This window comes from Propithecus coquereli, unplaced genomic scaffold (genome assembly GCF_000956105.1).
Source record: "Propithecus coquereli isolate 6110/MARCELLA unplaced genomic scaffold, Pcoq_1.0 Scaffold566, whole genome shotgun sequence".
In the NCBI taxonomy this organism is placed as follows: domain Eukaryota; kingdom Metazoa; phylum Chordata; class Mammalia; order Primates; family Indriidae; genus Propithecus; species Propithecus coquereli.
The window spans coordinates 956,300-978,242 of record NW_012151574.1 but is presented as its reverse complement, the minus strand read 5'-3'; the positions used below and the strand labels follow the sequence as shown (position 1 = coordinate 978,242).

The 21,943-nt window shown below is 53.7% G+C and overlaps 1 protein-coding gene across 2 annotated transcripts in view; it reads right to left on the bottom strand.

The window, feature by feature from the left end:
• Positions 1-2,526: 2,526 nt before the first annotated feature.
• Positions 2,527-21,943, bottom strand: part of RIMS4 (regulating synaptic membrane exocytosis 4) — a 51,373-nt gene continuing 31,956 nt past the window's right edge. The window contains exons 2-6 of one of the 2 annotated variants that reach the window (XM_012657912.1): positions 20,112-20,250; positions 7,859-7,971; positions 7,483-7,584; positions 6,734-6,873; positions 2,527-4,371 (exon numbers count right to left, since the gene is read on the bottom strand). In XM_012657912.1, the coding sequence (XP_012513366.1) occupies positions 4,153-4,371; positions 6,734-6,873; positions 7,483-7,584; positions 7,859-7,971; positions 20,112-20,250 (713 nt within the window). In that variant the 3' untranslated portion in view covers positions 2,527-4,152. Of the gene's footprint in view, positions 4,372-6,733; positions 6,874-7,482; positions 7,585-7,858; positions 7,972-20,111; positions 20,254-21,943 lie in introns of both variants that reach the window. The other variant, XM_012657911.1, reaches the window with a different exon arrangement.

Genomic DNA, 21,943 nt, shown 5'->3' with positions numbered 1-21,943 from the left:
AAGGAGGGAACAGTGGGTGGACGGAGAGAGGCCCCCAGCCTGAGGACCCAGGGCCCTGCCTTCCTGCCACCTCATTAGGAGGCAGCCGTAGAGTGAACTGGCTCCAGAGGCAATGCCCTCGGCCCCGGGTTTAAGTCTCCACTCTGGCCTCACAGAAGCTCTGGGTAAAATGGCCACCACCAGCCCACCTCACAGGGGTTGAGAGTCAGGGGAGCCGTGGACACTTTCTGTCCACTCCGAGGTGCTGCTCTACAGACACGGGCCCTCCCAGGGGGCGTCGGAGTCACTACAGAGGAATGGGCTCAGTCCCCTGGGCCTGGAAGGGCTGCTGCTCAATAAATAAATGCAGGTGACCTTGCCTGATGCAACAGCTGTACCTCCAAAGAGGGTGGGACTCAGTGCTGTTTCTGATGCCGAAATGCACCCAAGAGCTCCTGGTTTAAGGAACTGGATGGTTAATCAGCTTGTTAAATGCATAACCACCCGGAAACTCTCCCCTTCACCTCCCGGTGTAGAAGAGCTCTGAACTGGTGGGGAACCGAGTTCCACCTGGCTCTGCCACTAACCTGCCTAAGTGGGGCCTTAGGCAAGCACCTCCCCGCCCAGGACCTCAGCTCCCCTCTTTAATATGGGGCTGCCAACTCAGGCCCCCACCAACTACCCAGGGGCTCTTGTGAGGGCCAAAGGGCGCACTCAAGGTGAAAGCATTCGGAAAACAGAAAGTTTGAAAAGCACTGCAGGAGGGCCAGGTCTCATTACACCTGAAGGTTTGGGAGATTTCCCTAAGCTGAGGGGCACCATGCTGTCCCCACTCGCTCACAGCCCAGGGCAGGAGCAGGTGTTTCTTAACCTCCCTCCAGCTGGTCCCGGAGGGGTTACACCCCCTCAGCAGGAGCCCCCACCCAGACATCAAGGCCTGGACCAAATCCTGTGGCCCCTCAGTCAGCTGGGCCAGACCCCCAGCAGGGCTGCGTCTCCCTGGCAACCCTCCCCACAAACCCACACCCAGAAGTTCCTGCTCACAGAGGTGGAGCCAAGCAGGGCTGTGCAGCCCTGGCAGACATGCTCTGGGGCAACATCCTCTGTCACCTGAAGGAAGGGTGCACCATGGAGCCCTAGTTCTGTCCACCCTGTCGCACACTTGCTGAGGGGTCTCGGGTGAGTCACTTCCTGTTTCTGGGCCTCAGTTTCCTAACCTCTCCGATGGGCTACGACTTGTCCCGCCCATCTTCCCAGGGCCACTAGGAGGCTCCTAAGAGAGCAGGGAGGAGGAAGTGAGGGTAGGGGCTGCCCCACCTCATCCTGCTCTGCTCCAGCTCAGCCTCTGCTGGGCGGGGACTCAGGTGGAGGTGCCACTGAATGCACAGGTGACCCCAGGGGTGGCTCCTCCCCTGTGCTGGGCCTCAGTCTCCTTGTCTGTAAAATGAAAATGGACTAATGGTCCCGAAGGCCCTTTCCCTTTAGTATGAAAGGGGATTCTGGAGACAAAAAGTGGAGATGGCTCCCTCCCATGGTGCCCCTGCCCCAGAGATTGAAAATAAAATCACCCCAGAGACCCCAGACCCCAAAGGCCCCCGAACTCCACCTCTCCACTGCTCTCCGAATGATGCAGTTTAAGCTGGCAAAGGATCAGACAGCAGCAGGGACAGGCTGGGCGGGGCTTGAAGCTTCCTTAAAGATAATGAAAATGGCACTCCCCTCCCCAAACCCCCATCCCCTGGTGAGGACAGACGGTGGTGGTTCCCACACCTGATGGTCACAGCCCCGAACAAGGCGGGCATGTGCTCACAACATGAGACAAAGAAATAGGGCTCCAGCCCCCATCCACCCCACCCCTCCAGGAGGTGAGCGAGATTTCACAGAACAAACAAGAAAATCATTGAGGGGGCCCTCGCTGACCACCCCCAGGGTGTTGTTATTGCTTCGGAGCTCTCTCTCTCTCTCTCTCTTTATAAAGGCTGTGCGGCCACCAGAGGGAGGGCTCAGGCTACCAGGCCGAGCTGCCTTCCCCTCTGGTTGGGACAGCCGGGCCCTGCCCCGTCTTTGAAAAGCTACCCCTGAACAAACACAGCAGTGCCGGCTGGAGAGAGAAGTTGCTCTCCTGGCTCAAAATATTCCAAATGGTGAGTAATAAACGAACAGCAGAGAAATCACACTGGTTAAAAACACAAATGGGGGGCGGGATGCTGATTCCACCCAGAGACCTGCTCCCACGTGCCCACAGCCTTGGGATCTGACCCACCCCAGTCACAGGAAGCTCTGAAGCCTTCCGGGATAGAAGGGGCCTCCCCAGTTCCTCCTCCCAGAGCAGTGTAAGACGCTCAAGGAGGTGCTATAACCCGATAGAACTTTAACGGATACCCAGGGCTGAAACAGGCTGAGGGCAGGGGAAAGTTTCCAGGTGGAAGGAATGGCCTGCTGGGACCAGGAATGGGGGGAGCGCGGGGGGGGGGGGTCCAAAGACAGCCCGGGTGTCCTCAGTGGAAAATGACACCCTCTAGTGGAGACCAGGCCCTGTCTGCCAAGGCCCCGCGATCCTCGGGAGTGCCTCGTAAATAAAGTCAGGACCAAGGATAATAAATTGGAACATTAGTCTAATGGGCAACTCCAGCTATAACCCTACGGGGGACAGGGGAAGGAAGGGGGCGGGGAGGAGGGGCTGGCCTCCCACGAACCAGGCTGCCAGGCCAGCCAGGAGACAGTGGTCTCCTGGAATGTTCCTGTGTCTCCTCCCCACTGTCCTGGGGCTCTATAAGGACTATGTATGAGCTAAGAACAGGCCCCAGGGCTTGGAACACTAACTCTACCCAGCTAACCTGGACTACGCCCTACACAGCAGGGACTAGGTAAAGAGGAGTGGTAGGCTGCTGGGTGCCTCCCAGGGGAGGTGGCAGAAATGTGCTTCTATAAAGAGGGGCCAGCCTATGTCCTCCCTTGCATGCAAAAGGGCTCCCGCAGGCCCCAGGGAGGGCCAGGCTGGGAAGGCAGCAACCCAGGCCTGCTTGAGAAGGAATCTCCCAATTCTTACACTCGTACCTCTTCATTCTCTCTCCTATCTCCATCTTTCCTTGAGCCAAGGTAATTGAGGCTGGGGCACTGGGTTCTGCCCTTAGTACAGAATGGTTTGTTAAAAAAGACTAAAATAGGGGGGCTCTATTGCCTCCCCAGACCCCTGGCCTGGAGGCATAGGGGTAGACAAGATGACCTTTGACCTCATCCAACAAGGACGGGTTCTCCTATGTGGGAAACCCTTACCTTGGCACCACCAGTCCCAATCCCAGCTTTCCTGAGCCTCCCCCTCCAATCCAACATCCCCCAAATGAAGAGACAGTGAGCTCTAGGCTTGGAGTTATGAAAACTCAGGTCGCATAGCCTCTCCCCCAAAACACAGATGACAACGTTCTTTCCAGACCACCAATAGTTCCCAAACTAGTCTGTTGCAATCCCATGGAGCAAGGCACCCTGCGGGTCTTCACTAAGGCCCGGGCACCCCCTCCTTTCCTTTGATCCCTGCTGGACCCCAATTTCTAGAGCCACCGGAAGAGGAGCAGGCAGGAGGGGACGGACAGATGGACTCGGACAGGCTGCGGCAAAGCTCCTTCCACGGGCAGGCAGAGGGAAGCCCGAGCTCCTCTTCAGTGGGGGGCTCTGGGCCCCCGGGAGCTGGCTCCGGATCCTTGCAAAGCTGCCCCAACGGCTCTGGGGCAGGAGTAGCTGCCTGAACCCGGTGCCGCAGGAAAGACACTTGCTGGTAATTGGCACCATGGAGATGGCCGGCCGGGTTCTGGACTTGGCTCCGGGCAGCGAGCTTCCGAGGAGGCAAAAAGGGGAAGTGGACAGTGTTTGGGGCAGGAGAGTGGTTTGCTCTGCCACCTCAGTCTCTCCTTTGTCTGGACTGCAGCCACATCCACCAGGTCAAGAACCCGCCAAGTCAAAAGTGTAGCCAATCCCGTTGGGAGAGGGAAGGTCTCAGGGAGTAGGAGGCAAAGAAGGGGTGAGGAGGGGCCCAAGGGGGGCAGGTCTCCCCGTTCTACTTCCCCACTGAGGGAGAGAACCCCGTCCTCCTGTCCAGTGTGCCCATGGGCCTGGGGTCCCAGGTCAGGGCTGGGCTGTCCCCAGGCCCTCTTGGGAAGCCCCTCCCAATCCCCAGCACTAAGATCGCTCTCCGCAGGGCCCCACGGTGCTCTCGAGGGACAACTGGGATGCCTGCCGGAGCAGGGGGCCCGTGGCTGGGTCCACCATGGAGGAGGTGGGGAAGAGCTTGTACCAGCCCACGGCCAGGGTGGTCAAGTCCAGCTCCTCCAGCAGCACGCGCGCCACGCCCATGAACTGCTTCCGCTCCATCCGCCCGTAGTTCCCCCACACGATCACCTGCGGGGCAAGAGACACATTGGTTCAAATCCTGCCAATACCACCCACAGGCCCAGGACCAGAGCCTGGGGCTGCCCCCATGCCCCATTGACCTTTGACTTCCACCTCCGTAAAGTTGCTCAAGCCCGACTGTATTTTCCCAGCTCCAGCGCCCATTACTGCTTGCCTGGGTGACCGGCTTTCTGCCTCGGGTCTTGCCCTCTCTGCTCCACCCTCCACACGCCCCATCTTCGAACCCAGGCCTTGAGGGCTGACCCTACATCGTGAGTCCCCTGACTGCTTCCCCCATGGGCCCTCTGCTTCCAGATCCTCAGAAACCCTCCATGTAAACAGTTTTAAAAAGTGGCTGGTACAGAGCACACGCTAGCTTTCTTCCTCCCGACCGTTTTCTGTAGGGCCTTCTCCCATCCTGGTCAACCATTTCCCAGTCTTGGAGCTGCCAGCTGGACGGTCTCTGTGACTGCAGGACCCTCATTCGCTGTTCTGCATCTCAGCTCCCAACTCCACCCCGCTCTACGGAGGCAGGCTGGCTTGATGATTTGGTAGAGCCTGGTGGGTTAAAGCCTTTGGAGTCACGCATATGTAGGTTCAAATCCCAGCTCCACCACTTTCACTGGCTGTGTGGTTCTGGGCAAGTCATTTAACCTCACTGAGCCTCAGTGTCCTTGTTTGTAAATGGAACGATCCCTGTTCAGCTTACCTCGCGGGTGAGGATCAAAGGAAGTAACGGTTACAACCTCTGCCTTGAGGGTTTCCGCTGTTTCTGCGCCCGCTTGTTTTTTTTCTTACGTTATGAGCCGAGTTCATGGTTTGCTGTTTGTTTGGCATTTTTGTGCGGCTGTTTTTGCTTTTGATGCTTTCTTCCGCCCCCGGCTTGCTCGCCTGCTCTGCTTTGCGTGGTGCTTTGTCTACGGCTTCGAGGTGTTATGTCGTTAGGTTAGTGTGATTCTTGTCTTTTTTGTTTGCCCTTTTGGCACCTGATCCTTAGCCTAGTTGTAGTGCTTGGCTGTCTTTCTTTTTCACTGGTATTTTGCGCTGCATTGTGTTCCGCGGAAGTGCGTCTGTTGGGGCCGTGAGCGGCGGTGCTGCAGGATGTTTGTGGATTTGGTGTGGTGGCTTTTCTTGGGTTGTTTCCCTTAGGGGTGGGGTGTTAGTGTGGGTCGTTCTGGGGTTTGTGTGGTTTGCTTGTATTTTTGCCGGCGGTTCTTTTTGTGTGGAGCGGCACTAGGGACATCTGTTTTGGTTGGTCTGTTGTTTTGTTGTGTTGTTCAGTGCCCCCCTGGTCCGGGTGTGCGTGTCCGTGTTGTTTTTCGTCCCTCCCTGCACACCCCAGACAGGGACAGGGACCAACGCTTCCCTAAAGATGTGGGGGCCAGAATGCACAAACCTTCATCCGGCAGGCCAGGTGTGGCCCCAGATGGCCTTCTGATTATTTTAAGTGGTATCTGAATACCTCTAGATGAGTAGGTCTTCCCAGACATTTCTGACAGCGATATACAACAAAACATTAACCTACCACCCAACGCACACATGGAAACGCGTAATTGAAGCAAGTGCCCCAACAAAGAATATTCCCCTTACTAAGAGTGATAAATGTTTTCTTTCCTACTCCATTCCACTAAAAATCAAAAAGCTAGTTGAGACCCACTAAACAGATTTCACAACTCACTAATGGGTCTCAACCTACAGGTTGAAAAACTCTGCCTTAGACAGGACCTGGGCTTCCCAGTTTGGCAAAAGTCCCCCACTGTCTTGGCAACTTGTAACACTCTAGCCCCACCCTCAGTTGTTTTGCCTGCCCCGGCTGGATGCAAGAATTAAGGTGCAAGCCACAGGTACCCAAGCGGCAGCTGAGAGTGGGCATGTGGCTTCTGCGGGCATTCGACCCTGGCCCTGCCTGCTCCCAGGACGGGCAGCTGCTTCCAGCCCCAGGCTTGGGTGACCACTAGGGTCCTCCCTAGTGGCTGGAGCCAAACACCTGTCTGGGGTCCTCAACAGGCCTCCAGGCTGTTATCACTGTGCTCCAGGCCAAGCCTCTGACCTTTAGAGGTTGTTGATGATGATGATGATAATGATGGCCATCGGCAGAGCACTTACTACGGGCCAAACTTCCAAATACTTTTCCTGCATGCAGCACACGTTCCACTGTAACGGTGATGTTCCCGGGCAGGGACTAATAATATCCCCACTTTACTGATGAAGAAACTGAGGCTCAGAAGGGAACTTGTTCAAAGTTGCACAGTAAGTTATGGGGCTCAGATCAACCATAGTGTATATTTCCTCCAGGTGAGGTCCTCCAGAGACCCCCTCAAAGGTGCCCCCTCTCACTCTGGCAATGCACACACACACCAGCACCCCTCACCTGCAGGACTTTGCCCTGGGGACTCTCCGGAAACAGCAGCACCTGGTTATACAGTGGGTCCAGCGACTTGCGAGCGACTTTGGTCTTCTTCTTGGCAATGCAGATGCCATTCTCTAGCAGGTAGGCCTTGATGTAGGCCGCTGGGAGAGAGGTCAGCAGGGGTGAGTTGTAGTCTGGCTCCTTGCTGGCAGACAAAGGGTACAACAAAGCGAGGCAGCCCACCCACTGCTGGGGACAGCAGTGCCTCCGTGGGGTCTGGGGAGGATGCAACAGGGGCAGGTGGGGGTGGGGGTTGCAGGTGCAGCCAGGGTTAGGTGGGGCGTGCTCCACCTCCTCTGCTGGTCCAGACAGACGGGCTCCCCCTTCCTTTGCTCACTCTGAGCTCACCTGCTTCCTCTCTCGGTCCTTGGCTCATCCACCCCCTCCCTGGCTTATACACTCACTTGCTGACCCACTCACTCCACAAGTGCCTGCTGAGCACCTACCTCATGCCAAGTACCCTGTGTTTGGCACTGGGGTACAATGACAAACAGGAAAGGTGGCCCCTGCCCTCCAGCTCAGTCCAGTGGGGGAGAACACCACAGTCAACAGACGATCTCAACTGGGGCCCCACCCAAACCCTAAACCACCAGTTCCATGTAAGACACTGCAGTTGGGGCAGAAGGGTCCCCTACAGTTGGGCCCAGTTTTCTCTTTTCTAGACCCTAAGTACCCCTCAGGACATCTTCCCTGACCTCCAGCCCCCACACCTGGCAGTGTCTTGGAGCCTGGCTTGGCCGTCAGTCCCCGCGCCTGGATGATGTCCACTTCCAGCTGACCATTCCGTTCCTGCAAGCCAATCTCCACGTCCCCTGCAAGAGGGTCCGAGAGATGGGAAGTGGCTCAGAAGCTCAAGCAAGGACTCAGCCCCTCCCTCTGCTTGGGGATGAAAACTCCTTCCCCATGCCCAGCCCAAAACAGGACCAGAACCAGCTCCCACCCCAAGTGCCTGGGCTCTGCTGAGGGTTTGGCTCCAGGCTGGGTGCTCAGAGGATGTACCAACAGGCAGAGGGGCCGGAGGGAGAGACTCTGGGCCCTCCTTACCCCCCACCTCAGTGCCTTTGGGACAGGCCTTGGGGCACTCACCCATGGGCGTGGTGGCCAGGGTCTGGCGGCCCACAAACTGTGCTGGCCCCATGCTGCCCAGGAAGTCACTGAACTGTGCATCTGATGCCAGGCAAACTCCCCCATAGTTAAGGCTGCAAGAAAAGATGAGACAGGACAAACAGGCTGAATGGCAACTCCAATGACTAAGGAGGACAGGTCCAGAACACCCCTCATTCCATGGCATTCTGTCAACGTCCGTCACCCTACCTCTCCTTGCTAAGCCTGAGGCTCCAGCCCCATGAAATGGATATGTTGATACTTACCTCCTGGGGTGACTGCAAGAATCGAGGGAGATGAAGTCTGCAAGTCCCTGGCTCATGAGGTTCAGGGCCCTGATACTCAAAGCGCGGTCCGGAGACCAGCACATCAGCATCCCCTGGGAGCTAAACAGAAACACAGACTTGCGCCCCATTCCACCCCCAGCTGCTGAATCAGAATCTGAATTGTAACATGAGCCCTGGATGATCCGTTTGTACGTGAAAGTTTGAAATGCAGTCGTGGGTTTGCACACTGCGGTGTGCATTCGTTCCTGCTGCTTGGCTGCCCAATACCCACTTCCCCTTCTTTGGTAACAAGACCTCTAATTTCCTTTGGGGAGCTCCCTCCCCATGGCACGTGACTGCAACAGGGTGAAACAGACCCAGCTCCAGAGGCTGGGCCTGCAGCTCAGCCTGGCCAAGCAGGGCATTTCTTCCCCTTGTCCAGTGACTGGCTCAGAGACATGCATGTGGCCCATTTCTGCCCATGAGAATCTGGCCTGGAAGCTTTGTTTGAACTGTGGGGAGTTAGAAGCTCTCTTTTCCCACCAGACAAGTCTGAGACACAGGACTGGAGCTTCTGACAGCTATCATGCTACCACATGGATCCCAAGAACAAAGCCATCAAAATGATGGCATTGTGTGATATCCTGGATCAAGCTCTACCTGAAGCAAGATATTTTATCTTTTGGCTATATAAGTCAGTACCAACAACAATAACAAGAATAATTTTATTATTGCTTAAGCCTGTTTCAGTAAGATCACCCCCTCCCTTCACCTCTTGAAGTGTTTCTTTCCCATCTCTGAAATGGGAATAACAACGTTCCTATCTCATAGGTCTGTTGTGCGGTGAGGCACTAAGTACCTTGCCTGATGTACCCCTATTTTCTTGAGGAGCAAAGCGCTTGCAATCCATTTTCTTATCTGATCCTTACCACAACTACAGGAGGTTGGTTTACCTTTAACACCTTTATTCAGATAAGGAACACATTTGCCCGGCAAAAAGATGACACTGTTCCCTGGCCGGAGCTGGGATAGAGGCCTGACCCAAAGTAGGCCAACCAAAAACTCTGTCTGGGAAATCAAAGAGAATCTCAGAGACTTAACAGTCATGAGGACTGAGCCACACAAATGGCCTTCCCTTGCAAAGAGCCCATAAACTCTACCAGCCACCAGCCCTGGCCGCTCATTTCTTCCCTCAGCCCTGAGAGGTGCCCCAGTGTATGCAACAGATTCTGTTTTTACTTAAGTTATCAGCAGAGTTCATGGCAAGACAATAATTTGACATTTTGGCCCGAATGTTTTTCCTTTTCATGATTTCCTACGCCCCCAGCCTGCTCGCCCCCACACCAGGGCGTCGTCCTGTGTCTACCACCTCCAAGTAGGATGCAGACAAGAGACTCAGATTCTTGACTTTTCAGTTCCACATCTTAAAAAAACAGACTTAGAATAGGTACAAAACTCAGCTGTCCTTCCCCTAAACAGATAAATCCCCAGCCATGGAGAGCAGAGGAAGCCAGGCAAGGAGGAAAGAGAGCGGAGATGCTGCAGGACCCTTGGGGAAGGGCTGTGGTCCCTGGGCTGAGCTGGTGGCCCTGAGGGATGGCGGGAAACTCCAGGTAGGTCTGGGGGATCTGAAAGTGGAGAGGACTTGTGCCCACCCTTCTTATTGTGTGGAGCCGAACAAGGGACACATGCTTTGCAGAAAAGGCTGCTTGGGTGTCTCGTCAAGTGACCCCCTGGACCCCCTGGGAGAGCCCCTGAAGCTCTCAGTACATCCCTGCACACCCCAGACAGGAACACATGATCCAGATGTACCCCAGAAAAAGGCAGATCCATGGAGGCCTGATAGTCTGGGCAAAGAGGAGTGGCTGAGACCAGTGTGAAACAATGACCAAGGAACAGACAGTATGATCATTTTCCAGAAGACACTAGAAGGATGGATGATGATTGAGGACCACATACTCTGTCCCCAACATCTCAGCTGCACAATAATGGCAGCCAATGTTACTGAATACTAACCAGCACTGATGCTCAGCTGGGATACCAAGTAGTATAGCCAGCATCCATTTGATCCATTTCATTCATTCAACATATGTTTACTGAGCATGTACTATGTGCCAGGCACTGTTCTGGACACTTGGAATATACCAGAGAACAGTGATTCCTGCTTTCAAGGTGCTTACATCCTAGTGGAGGGAGACATATAGCAAATAATTAATATAAATAACACAGTAGGTTACAGGTGGCAAATGCTATGAAAGAAATAGAAAAAGACAGGGTCTGGCTCTGTCACCTGGGGCTAGAGCGCAGTGGCAGCATCATAGCTCACAGCAGCATCATAGCTCACAGCAACCTCAAACTCCTGGGCTCAAGCGATCCTCCTGCCTCAGTCTCCCGAGTAGCTGGGACTACAGGTACACACCACCACACCTGGCTAATTTTTCTATTTTTTGTAGAGACCAGGTCAGGCTGGTCTTGAACTTCCAGTCTCAATCAATCCTCCTGCCTTGGCCTCCCAGAGTGCTCAGATTACAGGTGTGAGCCACCACACCTGGCTTGTACCTCTTACTAAATATGTTAAATGTCGCCCTGGGCCTGTTCTAGCAATTGACATGGATTCTCTCTCTATAAACTTCCCTGGGACATGGGTATAACTTTTGGGAAAATCCTGAGCCAAGTGAGACTAAGTTTCCAGCAAACTGGAAAAACGGGGACTTGGTAGATCAGTCATAGCAAACGCACAGGCTCACTAAGTGCCACTAATGTCTGAGTGCTCTACACTTGTTAATTCATTTCAGCCTTACAACAAACACCCTATGAGGTTGATACTATTATTGGGCCCATTTTATAGATTAGCTGGAGAGTTAAGAAAACTGCCCAAGTCACATAGGCAGTGTGCCACCCACCCGGCCCTCTCTGCACTCACCGCACACACAGAGGCTGCCGGCTCAGTCTCAGGGCTGATTTTCTGGCTGCAAGAGCAAATTCGGCCAGGCTGGAAGTGCCTGAGCGCTAATGCCCCAGAGGCAGCCCCCAACCGGTGACAAACTGGGAGTGGTGTGTAGTGGAGATAGGAGGATGAATGTCCAGCCAGCCTCCCAGGGCTCCCCAGCGGGCCTGAGCTCCAGCTGCCCTCAGTGGTAACAGCTTTGATCACACACCCTTTACCTTCCTGTCTCATTCCTCACGGATCCCCTGCTGGGGTTCCTGGGAAGGCCTGACCGATAACGGGTTCCCTCTTGAATCTCTGAGTCAGGGTCTGCTCTGGAAGAAGCCAACCAAAGGCAGAAGCAGAGCAGTATTTGAACTCAGGCAGCCAGGCTTCTGAGTCTTATGCAATAGTGGTTTTTTTTTAATAGAGAAAGTATGGGAAAAATAAAATCACTTAAATGTCTGGGGACTGAAATGTGTACCCACTATTACAAAACCAAAGACCCTTAATGAACAGCCCTGAGGCTCCAACCCTAGACCCTCTCGCACCAGCGCCAAAGCCTTTCCTCCATACCCTTGGGTCTCTTTCCCGCCCCGCCCTCCTGGCCATCTGGGCATCCAGGCTCCAGATTATAAGAAGGGTCTGGGCTCCAAAAGCCTGAAAAATGGTGGGGCCTCATGGGTTCCAAGGCACGAGGGAGCCCAGCCTCCTAGGCAGAGCGAGGCTTCCACAGCCTGAAATTGAAAGTTTCCTCCAACATCATCATTGTCTGCTCCTCAGTTCCTGGTGGGATTGTGAGCAGACAATGGGGAACTGGCAGGCCTGGTAATTAGCGGTAATTGTTTATAATATCTGGGCGGCTGCCTGATTTCCCATCCCAGGGAGCCTCGCTGGCTGCCAAGGAACCAGGCTGACGCCCCAGAAACCCTGAACGGGTTATCATATCCTCCAGGGACTGGAGGAAGGAGGAATAAAGTGGTGGCTGGTCCCTGCTGGCCAGAGGTCCAACTGCACTGGAGACCCCACTCCACCCTGGGATCCTCCTTGGAGCAGGAAGGAAGGTAGAGGCTACAGAATCAGATCTGCTGGCCAAACAAACGCCTGCTGTGTGACCTCTGACAAGGTGCTATTGTCTCTGCACTTCAGTCAATGTTCTTATCTGCAAACGACAGGGCACTGCCTCACGGACAGTGTACGGCTGTTTAGGTGGTTAAGTGCCTGTGTTGTACCCGTTTTAAACGTTCCCCAAATCTCTGCTTATAGGATCCGCTAGCAAAGGAGTATAAGAGAGCTTGATGAATGAAGTGCCACATACATGCTACAACTTACACCAGTCCTTGTATGCAGCAGGAACTCAATACATGTTCGCTGCCAAACCCTACAGCTAGACTCAAACTGGGAACATAAAGGACAGCAGTGAAGACTGGACTTTGGCATAACAGACATTGGATTCCAATGCTGTGCAACCTGGGGCAAATTTTTTAACCTCTCTGAGCTGCAGTTTCCTGAGATATAAAATCGGACTAAACAGTAATCACCTTGCTGAGTTGCTGGGGACAGTCGGGGAGATAATGCAGGTAAGGTGCTTAGCACAGAGTGTCTGCTGAATGCATCAAGGAACAAGAGACCACAGCCTGCTGGTCCCGCTGACCCGCCTCGTCTCCCTCTTCTCAGCATTTGCATGGCATTTCTGATTCCAGACCTGTTAAAAAGTATAGGATCTGGACGCCTGAGACCCAGCCCAGGCCATCTGGGGGGCTGCGGAGGGAAGGCTGCAGCAGCAGGCTCCTGCCAGGGACGAGCGCCATGTGGGCAAAGGCAGAGCCCTGAAACAGGATTACAACCCGTGTTGCGCTGGCCTTTTATTTCGTGTTAATGGTGAAATGAGATTTCCTGCATTTCAAATCCTGTTACTTTTGTTTGTGGAGCTGAAACCCATTTGTCTTTTATAATTAACCTCTGAGCTTGGTTTGGCCCCTGGATTTTCTTTGTTCTTGATGGTTAAAGAAGTAATTGGGTTATTCAGGGGTTTGATCCTACTCTCTTTTCCAGATGGATCACCCGTCTCAATGGCAGCAGAAATTAAAAGGTTGCACAGCCCTTGTGGTGATTATGGGTTATGTGGATCTGAAAGGTTTTAGCAGCTTATGGGCTCCCTGTCCATCCATTTCCTGCCAACCCCCCAACACATCCGTCCGTCCATCCATCCACCTCCCCACACACGCGCTGAGCCTACAACACAGTGGATTCTGGTGCAACGTGAAATATGCATTCCTAAAAATTGCCGTGCAATGCAAAGTCCTGCTATAAAAATCACAGAGTTTATGGAGAAAATGGGGTCAGTATCACATCAAAAAAAAAGAAGAAGGAAAGACAGGACCATGATAAAAACAATAGCGGAGTTTTATATGTGTCAAATGGTTAAGAAATGCATAAATGTTATACTACAATAAAAGTGGCCCTTGACCTTGAAAACAGCCCGAAGTTGGCTTGTGCAAGTGGGCATCGGACGGGCTGAAGCACGTGAGTGACTGTGAGGGAAGGAATGAAATGGAAGGTTGTGGCGCCAGGCGTGGACGGGTGTGGCTTATATACCACAAGCTGAGAGGGGCGGTGTGTGTTCTCAGGGCCTGTGTTTTGTGTATTCTTACGCAGGTGCGGTTTTTTGCATTCACCAAGTATTTCTCACGGACGAAAATGTGCCTGACTGAGCAAATGTGAAAATCGCGTTATGCTCAAATTGTTCCCTAATACTTCAATGGGGTTGGAACCAATTCTCATTTTGAAAACAAGCGCTGCAGCAAAATTGCCTGTGTGCCAGGATACACCGTATTACACGATTCTGATTCCAGCTTTTCAAGCATTCAAGACATTTCCAAACCTGCCCCCTCCGTGAGGGTGTGGCTTGCGAGCTCGAAGCCGGGGATTCAATTTATTTTGTTATTTATCAAAAACGTGCCATGAGCCAAGCACTGACAGTACTAAGTTATCAATGTTGACTCATTTAATCCTCTTAACAACTCTATAAAAGCTAGGTTATTTATAATTATTACTCATTTTACACAGAAGGGGAAACCGAGGCACAGAACTGTTAAGTCATTCAATGAAATCGCTCTGCCAGGAAGTGGCAGACCCGGGACTTGAACCCTGAGAGTCTGGCTCCAGAGTTCACCTTCTTAAGCATTCTGTTAGACTGTCTCTGTGTGCCCTGAGGAGACCTTAGCCTTGTCCAGAGCAGAGTACAGGGATTTGCAGTCCAAGCTTTGGGGTCAGGCAGGCTTGGAACTGAATCCTGATTCCCCCACTCACTAGAGACACATTTTCACCTCTCAAAGCCTTGGTTTCCTGTCCTGTAAGATAGGAATAAATAACAATAGGATACTCTTCAGTGCTGTTGTAAGTATTAAATGAGATAAATGCCTTAGAACAGAGTTGGGCACATTTAAATGCTCAAGAAATACTGGTGTTTATAAAACAAAACAAATCCTCTTCTCCTAGCCCATGGCCACATCCAGTCCCACTTTGTCCTGTAGGCACGATCACTGCTAAATCGCAGAGGTAGGAAAGGGAAGAGAGTCCTGCCCACCCACCCCAGCCTCCGGAGCCTGTGGGGATCAGGAATAGCCTTCAGCAGGAATGGGACCGACTGTGACCCTGCAGACACCCAGGGACCAGGATGCTGATGACCCAGACACCTTAGGAGAACGAGGGGCAGACGGAAGGAGCAGGTAGGCACTGAGAGCCAGCTCTGAGAGCTTCCGGGTTGACCGAGAGGATGCTAAGGCCCTGGATTTTGTGAGATGATGGAGACTGGGAAGGAGTGGAATGTGTTTATGCTTCTGCCAACACCGAACTCAGCGTCCAGTGGGACAGAGAGGCACACAGGTGACAATTAGGCCAGAGAGTAGAGGGTGCTGTGGTGGGGGAGCTCAGAGGGCTGTGGAAGCTGCTGATGCAGCCAGAGGACCAGAAGACCCCTGCTGTTCCACTTCTCCTGCCCACGCCCAGGGCAGACATTGCTAATCAACCTCAGCACTCCTGCTGAGCCTGGAGGGGCTCCAGCATCCTCAACACAGCACTCCAGGGAGCCACTATCAATTAAGTGGAGCTGGCACATGAGATACAGCTTATGTGCCAGTTCTCAGCTGAGATCTGGAGAAGGAATGAGTCAGAGGGTGAAGAGGGAGCAGGGGTAGAAAAGAGAGAGCCAGGTAGAGGGAGCAATAGATGCAAAGCCCCAGAGGTGAGAGAGAGGGCAGCATGAAAGATTCAGGGTGGTGGAACACGGGACACATGGCGGGGGACTAGGAGAGGCTGGACGAGGTCAGAGCAAATAGGTGCTGGGTGAGACTGCAGATTTCAGATCAAAAAGGAGACTTGTAGGTGTCCAGGCAAGAGTGATGGGTGGCCTTGACCAGAGGGATGGAGATGGGGAGAAATGGATGGATTCAAGAGATAATTAAGAGTAAAATGGTGGAGCCCAATACGGATTGGATATGGATTATGCATTGAGGGGAGCTGCCTAGGAGTACCCCGGGTTTCTGGCTTGGGCAGCTGGGAGATGGTGGTTCATACACTCTGGAAATGCAGTAGGCGCTGCCAGTCTACTCCCTATCCCCTTACCACATCAGTGCTTGCTGACTTCTAACTGCCAGCATCTGCATTCATATGCCTACGTTTCTCCGGCCCCTGAAGAACTCGAACCTCCAGAGGCCATTTAGCCACAGGAAGAGCCAGAGAGTTAACGGGGAGCAGCCATGAATCAGTAACTGGTGAGAGCCAACGGGGAGCGGCCATGAATCAGTAACTGGTGAGAGCCGGAGTGTAAATACTCCAGCTCCCTCACCCCCCGAGGGGTAACTCTCAGCGCGTGTTCTAGGCTGGCTCTCAGAGTTCCCCATCAGGATTGAGTTCTGCTTGCCCCCTGGGGTAGCTGGCTCCTTACAGCCTGCCTTACTGGATTCATTGCCACCTCTCTCTCTTACATGCTGCTCTGCCATTATTTTCTAGAATCACCTCCCAAGCGAATCACTTGCACTGGAACCCATGTCTCAGCTCTGGTTCTGGGAAAACCCAAACTAAAGCAGACAGTCAACAGGGAGTGTCTCAGGATGGGGTAGGGCGTATGTCTAGGGAGGCCCTGTTCTCGTGGCCCTTTCTCAGGGGTCTTGAACTCAATTCCCTGCCCCTTGTCTGAGTGAGACAGGCCTGCTCTGGTGGCTTGGCTGGTTGACTCTCCATCCTTAAGACATAGAACCCCAATTTTTGATCAGGCAGAAAAGGGATCAGGGAAAGGAAGCCTTTCCCCAGCCTCAGGGGATAAACATGACTGGTCCGACATGCTGAGCCCCATGGAGGGGAGGGATGGGAGGACTCTGGGTCCTTGACAACATCCTTGATCCATCAAACCATCCTCGAAGCTTCCACCTCCAGAAACCTTGATAGATGTGACACTAAATCAGGGAAAGAACTGAGTGTGATCACTGAGGGCAGGCTCCAAATACCTGGATTGGAATCCTGGCTCTGCCATTTACTGGCCATGTGACCTTGGGTGAGTTACTTACCCTCTCTGAGCTCACATGTCCTCATCTGTAAAATGGGGATATTAACATCAGGTTGTCGTGAGAATGGAATGAGTCAATGAAGGCATTTCGCACACTGCCTGCACATAGTCGGTGTCCTCTAGGCTTCTCTACCTCAACATGCACACAAACCACCTGGGGATCTTGTTCAAATACAGATTCTGATTCAGCAGGTCTAGGGTGGAGCCTGAGGTTCTACATTTCTAACCAGCTCCCAGGGGACGCTAGTGTTGCCCAGCCGTGGCCCACACTTTGAATAGCAAAGGCGGAAGCCAAGGGCTATTGGTCTCAGCAACCTGGATCCCAGGACATCCTCACTGACAGAGTGGCCCAACCCACATGCACTCCTTCTCCACCCCTCAGACCTGGCTGGTGACACAGCATTTCCCAAGTTTTCCATACCTGTCCCTTGCAGGTCTCCCCACACTGCTGGTTGGTCAGTCCGTGCCCTAGACTGAAAGCTCACGAAGGTCAGGGCAGGGTCTCTGAGGAGCCCAGCTCAACTGCCTGGCACACTGTAGATGCTCAATCACATCTGCTGAAATGAGCATCCACATGGGAGCATTCCTGTGCCCGCTTGCAGGAATGCATGTGCCCGGCAGTGCCAGGGCTGCTCAGGCAGGCCGGCTCCCTCTAAGCCCCGGCTGGGCTGGCAGACGCCCAGGGGGTGGGGAGAGGGGAGGACAGTCACATCCCTTCCTATATCAGAGCTTGGCACCTGGGTCCAACCAGTGCCCAAAATACCTGCAGAACAAGGAAGAGGCTGTCCTTTCTCAATGTCCCTACCTGTCCCTTCTATGTCCCTTCCTTGCCTAGGTGTTGGGCATGTGGCAGCACTTGGCTGGAATCCACCAAGATTCAGCCCCTCTCAGGAAGCCAAGACTGTCCTCCCTGCTGGACCTGGCAGGGAGGACACCTGATTCCAACCCACCTAATTCTTCCTCAGTTAGGCTCAAAACACCCACCCCAAACCTTTTAATAATCATAATCAACATAGCTAACATTTATTCAGGGTTTGCTCTGTGCTTGGCATTTTATAGATACAATTGTATTTGGAGTGGCTCACTATATCCGTTAAAACACAACTGACTGCAAGCAGCTAACTAATAGTCACTTAATTAACAAACAATAATTACAGCTAATAATTATAGTGCCTGCTAGGTGCCAGTCACTGTTCAAAGTGCTTTTACGTATATTACCGCATTTAATCCTACAGTACTCTATGAGTGTCTGTACTATCACCATCCCCTTTCTATAGAAGAATTGGGCTCAGAGAGGTGAAGCCACACAGCTGCTAAGCAGCAGAAATGAGACACAAACCAGGGTTATCTGACTCTTGAGTCCTGGCTTTGAACCTGCCTGTAATGTAATTGGACTGTCTGGTCCCTTACAGCACATTACAGCAAATGGTAACAAGTGCGCGCGCCTTGTTTCTTCCTCCTGACACTCTCCCCGGATGTGCCCCTTGGGCAAGTCATGTGACCTCTCTGAGCCTTTGCCTCCACTTCTGTAAAACAGGAACACAGGTGTGACTTCCCTGCTGCTGCTCACTGAACCACATTGGTTGCCCTCCCATAATCTGGTCCTCCAGATCTGCCCATGAGGCCAACAAGATGTTTACTGGCCTCCCCAAAGCTCAGAGAGGCCCACAGATGTGCCCAAGGCCACCCAGGGGGTCAGCAGCAGAGCCAGGACTAGGACCCGAGCCTCCTGATCCCCCGAGACTCGTGTCTGTCAGCAGGGACCCACTGCTTCCCAAACACTGAGGATATCTTCCTCCAGGTTTTGCTGCCTTGCCATATTTCTCAAGTTCAAGAAAACACTGGCTCCCTTCCTCCTGCTCCTCTCCCTTCCGCTGTCCTCCTCTTTTCGCCCACCCGAAAGTCTCGCTAGGAGGTGGGTGGAACAGTAGCATCTGCCGAGGTGAGGCCATTCCTGCGAATGCCTGGTGTAGGAGGGGGTGGGGGTGGGGAAGGCTTTTGACCAGGAGGAGCCCCCTGCTGAGAGGCAGGGCAGCAAAGGGTGGAGGCTGAGCCCAGCCCTACCCCTCCCCGGCTGGGCGTCTGCCCTTGCACGAGCCACTCAGCCAGCACTGTCTGCAATGACAAAAATGTTCCTGCCATCAAATAGGGCTGCCACTAGCCACGTGCTGCAATCAAGCCCTTGAAATACGGCTAAAGCAACGGAGGAACAGAATATTTCATCTTATTTAAAGTAATTGACATTTAAGTAGCCTCGTATGTCTAGTGGCTGCTGGACCGGACTGTGTGGCACCTAACTTTTCCAAGCCTCAGTCTCCTCATGTGCACAAGGATCGTGACACTGACCCCTGGCCCCCACCCCACCTCAGAGGATGGCTGGGGCCATGAAGCAACGTGATATCGTGGAATAACCCCCAGTTGGGAGTCAGGACTCCCAGATTCCAGACCTATTAGCATGCTGTGTGATCCAGGGCAAGCCCCTTAACCTCTCTGAGTGCCCCAGTCATCTCTACAATAAGGAAGTTGCTTTGGATGAAAGTTTCTTTGCCAGGGATCCACGGATGGTTTTAGGGGAATGTGGGAACCTTCTACAGTTAGGAGAAGAGTGTGTTTGTATGACCGTGTGTGTGAGAACGAGTGTGTATGTATTAGAGTGTGTGTGTGTGTGTGTGTGTGTGTGTGTTGGGGGAAAGCAGGCCCAAAGCTTTCCCAAAATTCTCAAAGGAGTCCATAAAGATAAGAAACCCCTAGTCTAGATTAATCCTTCTTTCAGAGAGCTTTTCAGCAACGGGGTTCTTAGGCTCCACTCTCAGAGACTCTAATTCAGCAGCTCGGGTGCAGCAGGGCCCTGCAATCTGCATTTGAACACGTTCCCCGGGGATTCTGACATGCAGCCAGGGGAGGGAAACACGGGGAGCCAGGCAGCACCCTTGTTTAATGATTCGGTGCACTGGAGATGCCTTTATCGAGCAGTAACATCTATGTTTAAAAACCAACTGGGACTTAAGAACCTAAAGCGGGGTCACGACAATAAAACCCCTCTCGAGCCCCTTCTGTACTGCCTTACCGACACCAACGCGCGGCACGTCTCTGCAAACACTGTCCCATGCTCTGTAAGTACTAGCCCAGGATTAAATGGTTATAAATATTTAATCCTCATAGCACCCCTATGAGATTGGCACTATTATCCCCATTTTACAGGTGAGGAAACTGCGGCACAGAGATGTGACCTGCCCAGGGTCACACAGCAGGAAAGGGGTGGGGCAGGATTCGAATCCAGGCGGTCACGTACCGGAGCCCGTGCTCTGCTCACTCTCCCTCCTTTCTGAAGATGGGCACGGCCCGGGAGCCCTGAGCCAAGGGCCCCCCAGCCTGCGGCTGACCCAGGGCTCTGAGAGGTATTGCCCAGGCACGCCCACCCCCCACCCACCACAGGGGGCTGCAAGAGCCAGGAGGGCTGGCAGGCCCCACACTCACTTGCCCTCTGAGCCGTAGCTGTTCATGCTGTCCTCGATGGACTCGTGGCTGGCCTGGCGCAGCGTCCGGCTGGGCATCTCCACGGCCAGGCCTGTCTCCGTGCTCCTCTGGATGGCCCCCTTCAGCCTCCGGCTGTCCCCTTCTGGGCAAAGGGGCCAAGAGACATGGGGAGAGAGATACAGGTGGGAGGGGGACAGAGAGACGAGCCATCTGGTTAGTGCTTGAGCGGCTGGTGGCTGCCCAGCTTCAGCCTCCACCCCGGCCCCCAACCTCCTGAGGCCCCTGACCTCGCCTGCCACTCCCACCCCCAGCAACAGTATCGCGTGAGTTCTGATTACTGGTGGACTCAGTTACGTGTACTTTTTCTCCCCCTTGAGTCCATTTCTCCCCTGCAGCCTACTCCAAATCACTTCTCCTCCTCCTCTTCAGCTACCATTTGTTGACTACCTACTACGTGTCACACTCTCTGTCGAGCGCTTTGCATGGATTTAACCAGGGTCTCTGACCCCCCTCTCCGTTCCACCATTTGTTCTTTCCCTAACCTGCACCTGCAGCCTCCCTGCCCCCACTGCTTCTGTGTTTCTCTGTGCAGAGCAGAGAAGCCTCAGAGTTGACACGGAGTGACACAGAAACAGGCACACGCACATTCAGAAACACAGACTCCCAGACATAGAGATGTCCCTACACACACACACACACACACACACACACACACACACACACAAGCGCGGTCATGTGTACGGGGACAAACACCCCTCCCTGCTGGGATACAGACCGTGACAGAGCACCTGCAGGCAGGCGGTGGACACCTGCTGGGCTTCTCACCTCCGCACTAGGCCCCGCTCTCTGGGGCCCCAATACTGCTCCATCTCCACCCACCTGGGTCTGATATGTTTCTCCCGGAAGAGGGAGGAGCAAAGCATGACAAACGACTCGATCCCCCAGAGGTGTGCTTCACAGCTGCGTGGCACTGCGCGGCCCTCAAAGCACTTCCCATCGAGTCCCCTGTTTGAGCCTCATAACATCCCTGGCCCCCCACACAGGTGAGCCTGGCTTTGCAACCAGATGGCCCAGGTACAGAGACCTCAGGCAAGTGGATGGCACCTGCCCTGTGGAGGTGTCGACAGGGTTAAATGCCAAAACGTTCACTGCAGTGCCAGGCACGTAGTAGGTGCTAAGCAAAAGGAGCCATGCCACTGCAGAGAGAGGGCTCCCCAGATGTGCCCTCGCCAACGGTCTCGCTGGTACCCTCATAGATGCATTTTCCACTAGGCCCAGAAACAGACCCTCGCTCAGCCCGCCGTAGTAAACAATGAGATGCCCCACTCAAGTCCCCTTGCCACCACTTTTGTGAGCTCCCTTCCCGCTTTAGTGTGTGGTAGCTTCCGACAGTCAGTATCACAGTTGTTTTCGGAGGAGGGGGTCTTCCCTTGGGCTACTGAGCCCACTCCCACCCAGAGCTAGAAGTGTCCGGAAATGTATGACCCCTACCTATCCCCTGCCCCTTCGTCAGAGACTAACTGGACCCTCATCTCCTTTGCCTCAGGTCAGAACAACTCTGAGGCTTAACACGGGCTCGGGGCCACCTACACACAGGCAGGGCCACCTCTGTGGGATCTGTGGGATCTGCCTGAGAGCACACCCTCGCTTGCCTCTCTCCTTCCTCGTCCAGTGCCCCCCCAGTCTCCTCTGGGGGCGCTTTCCTCATACACTGCCTGCACGCGGATCTCACCGCAGGGTCTGCCTTGGGGAAACCTGCCCTGGGACAGGCCGGCTGACCCAGTGGATGCCTGTGTTTACAGAGCAAGCACGTCCCTCCCTCACTGCCATCC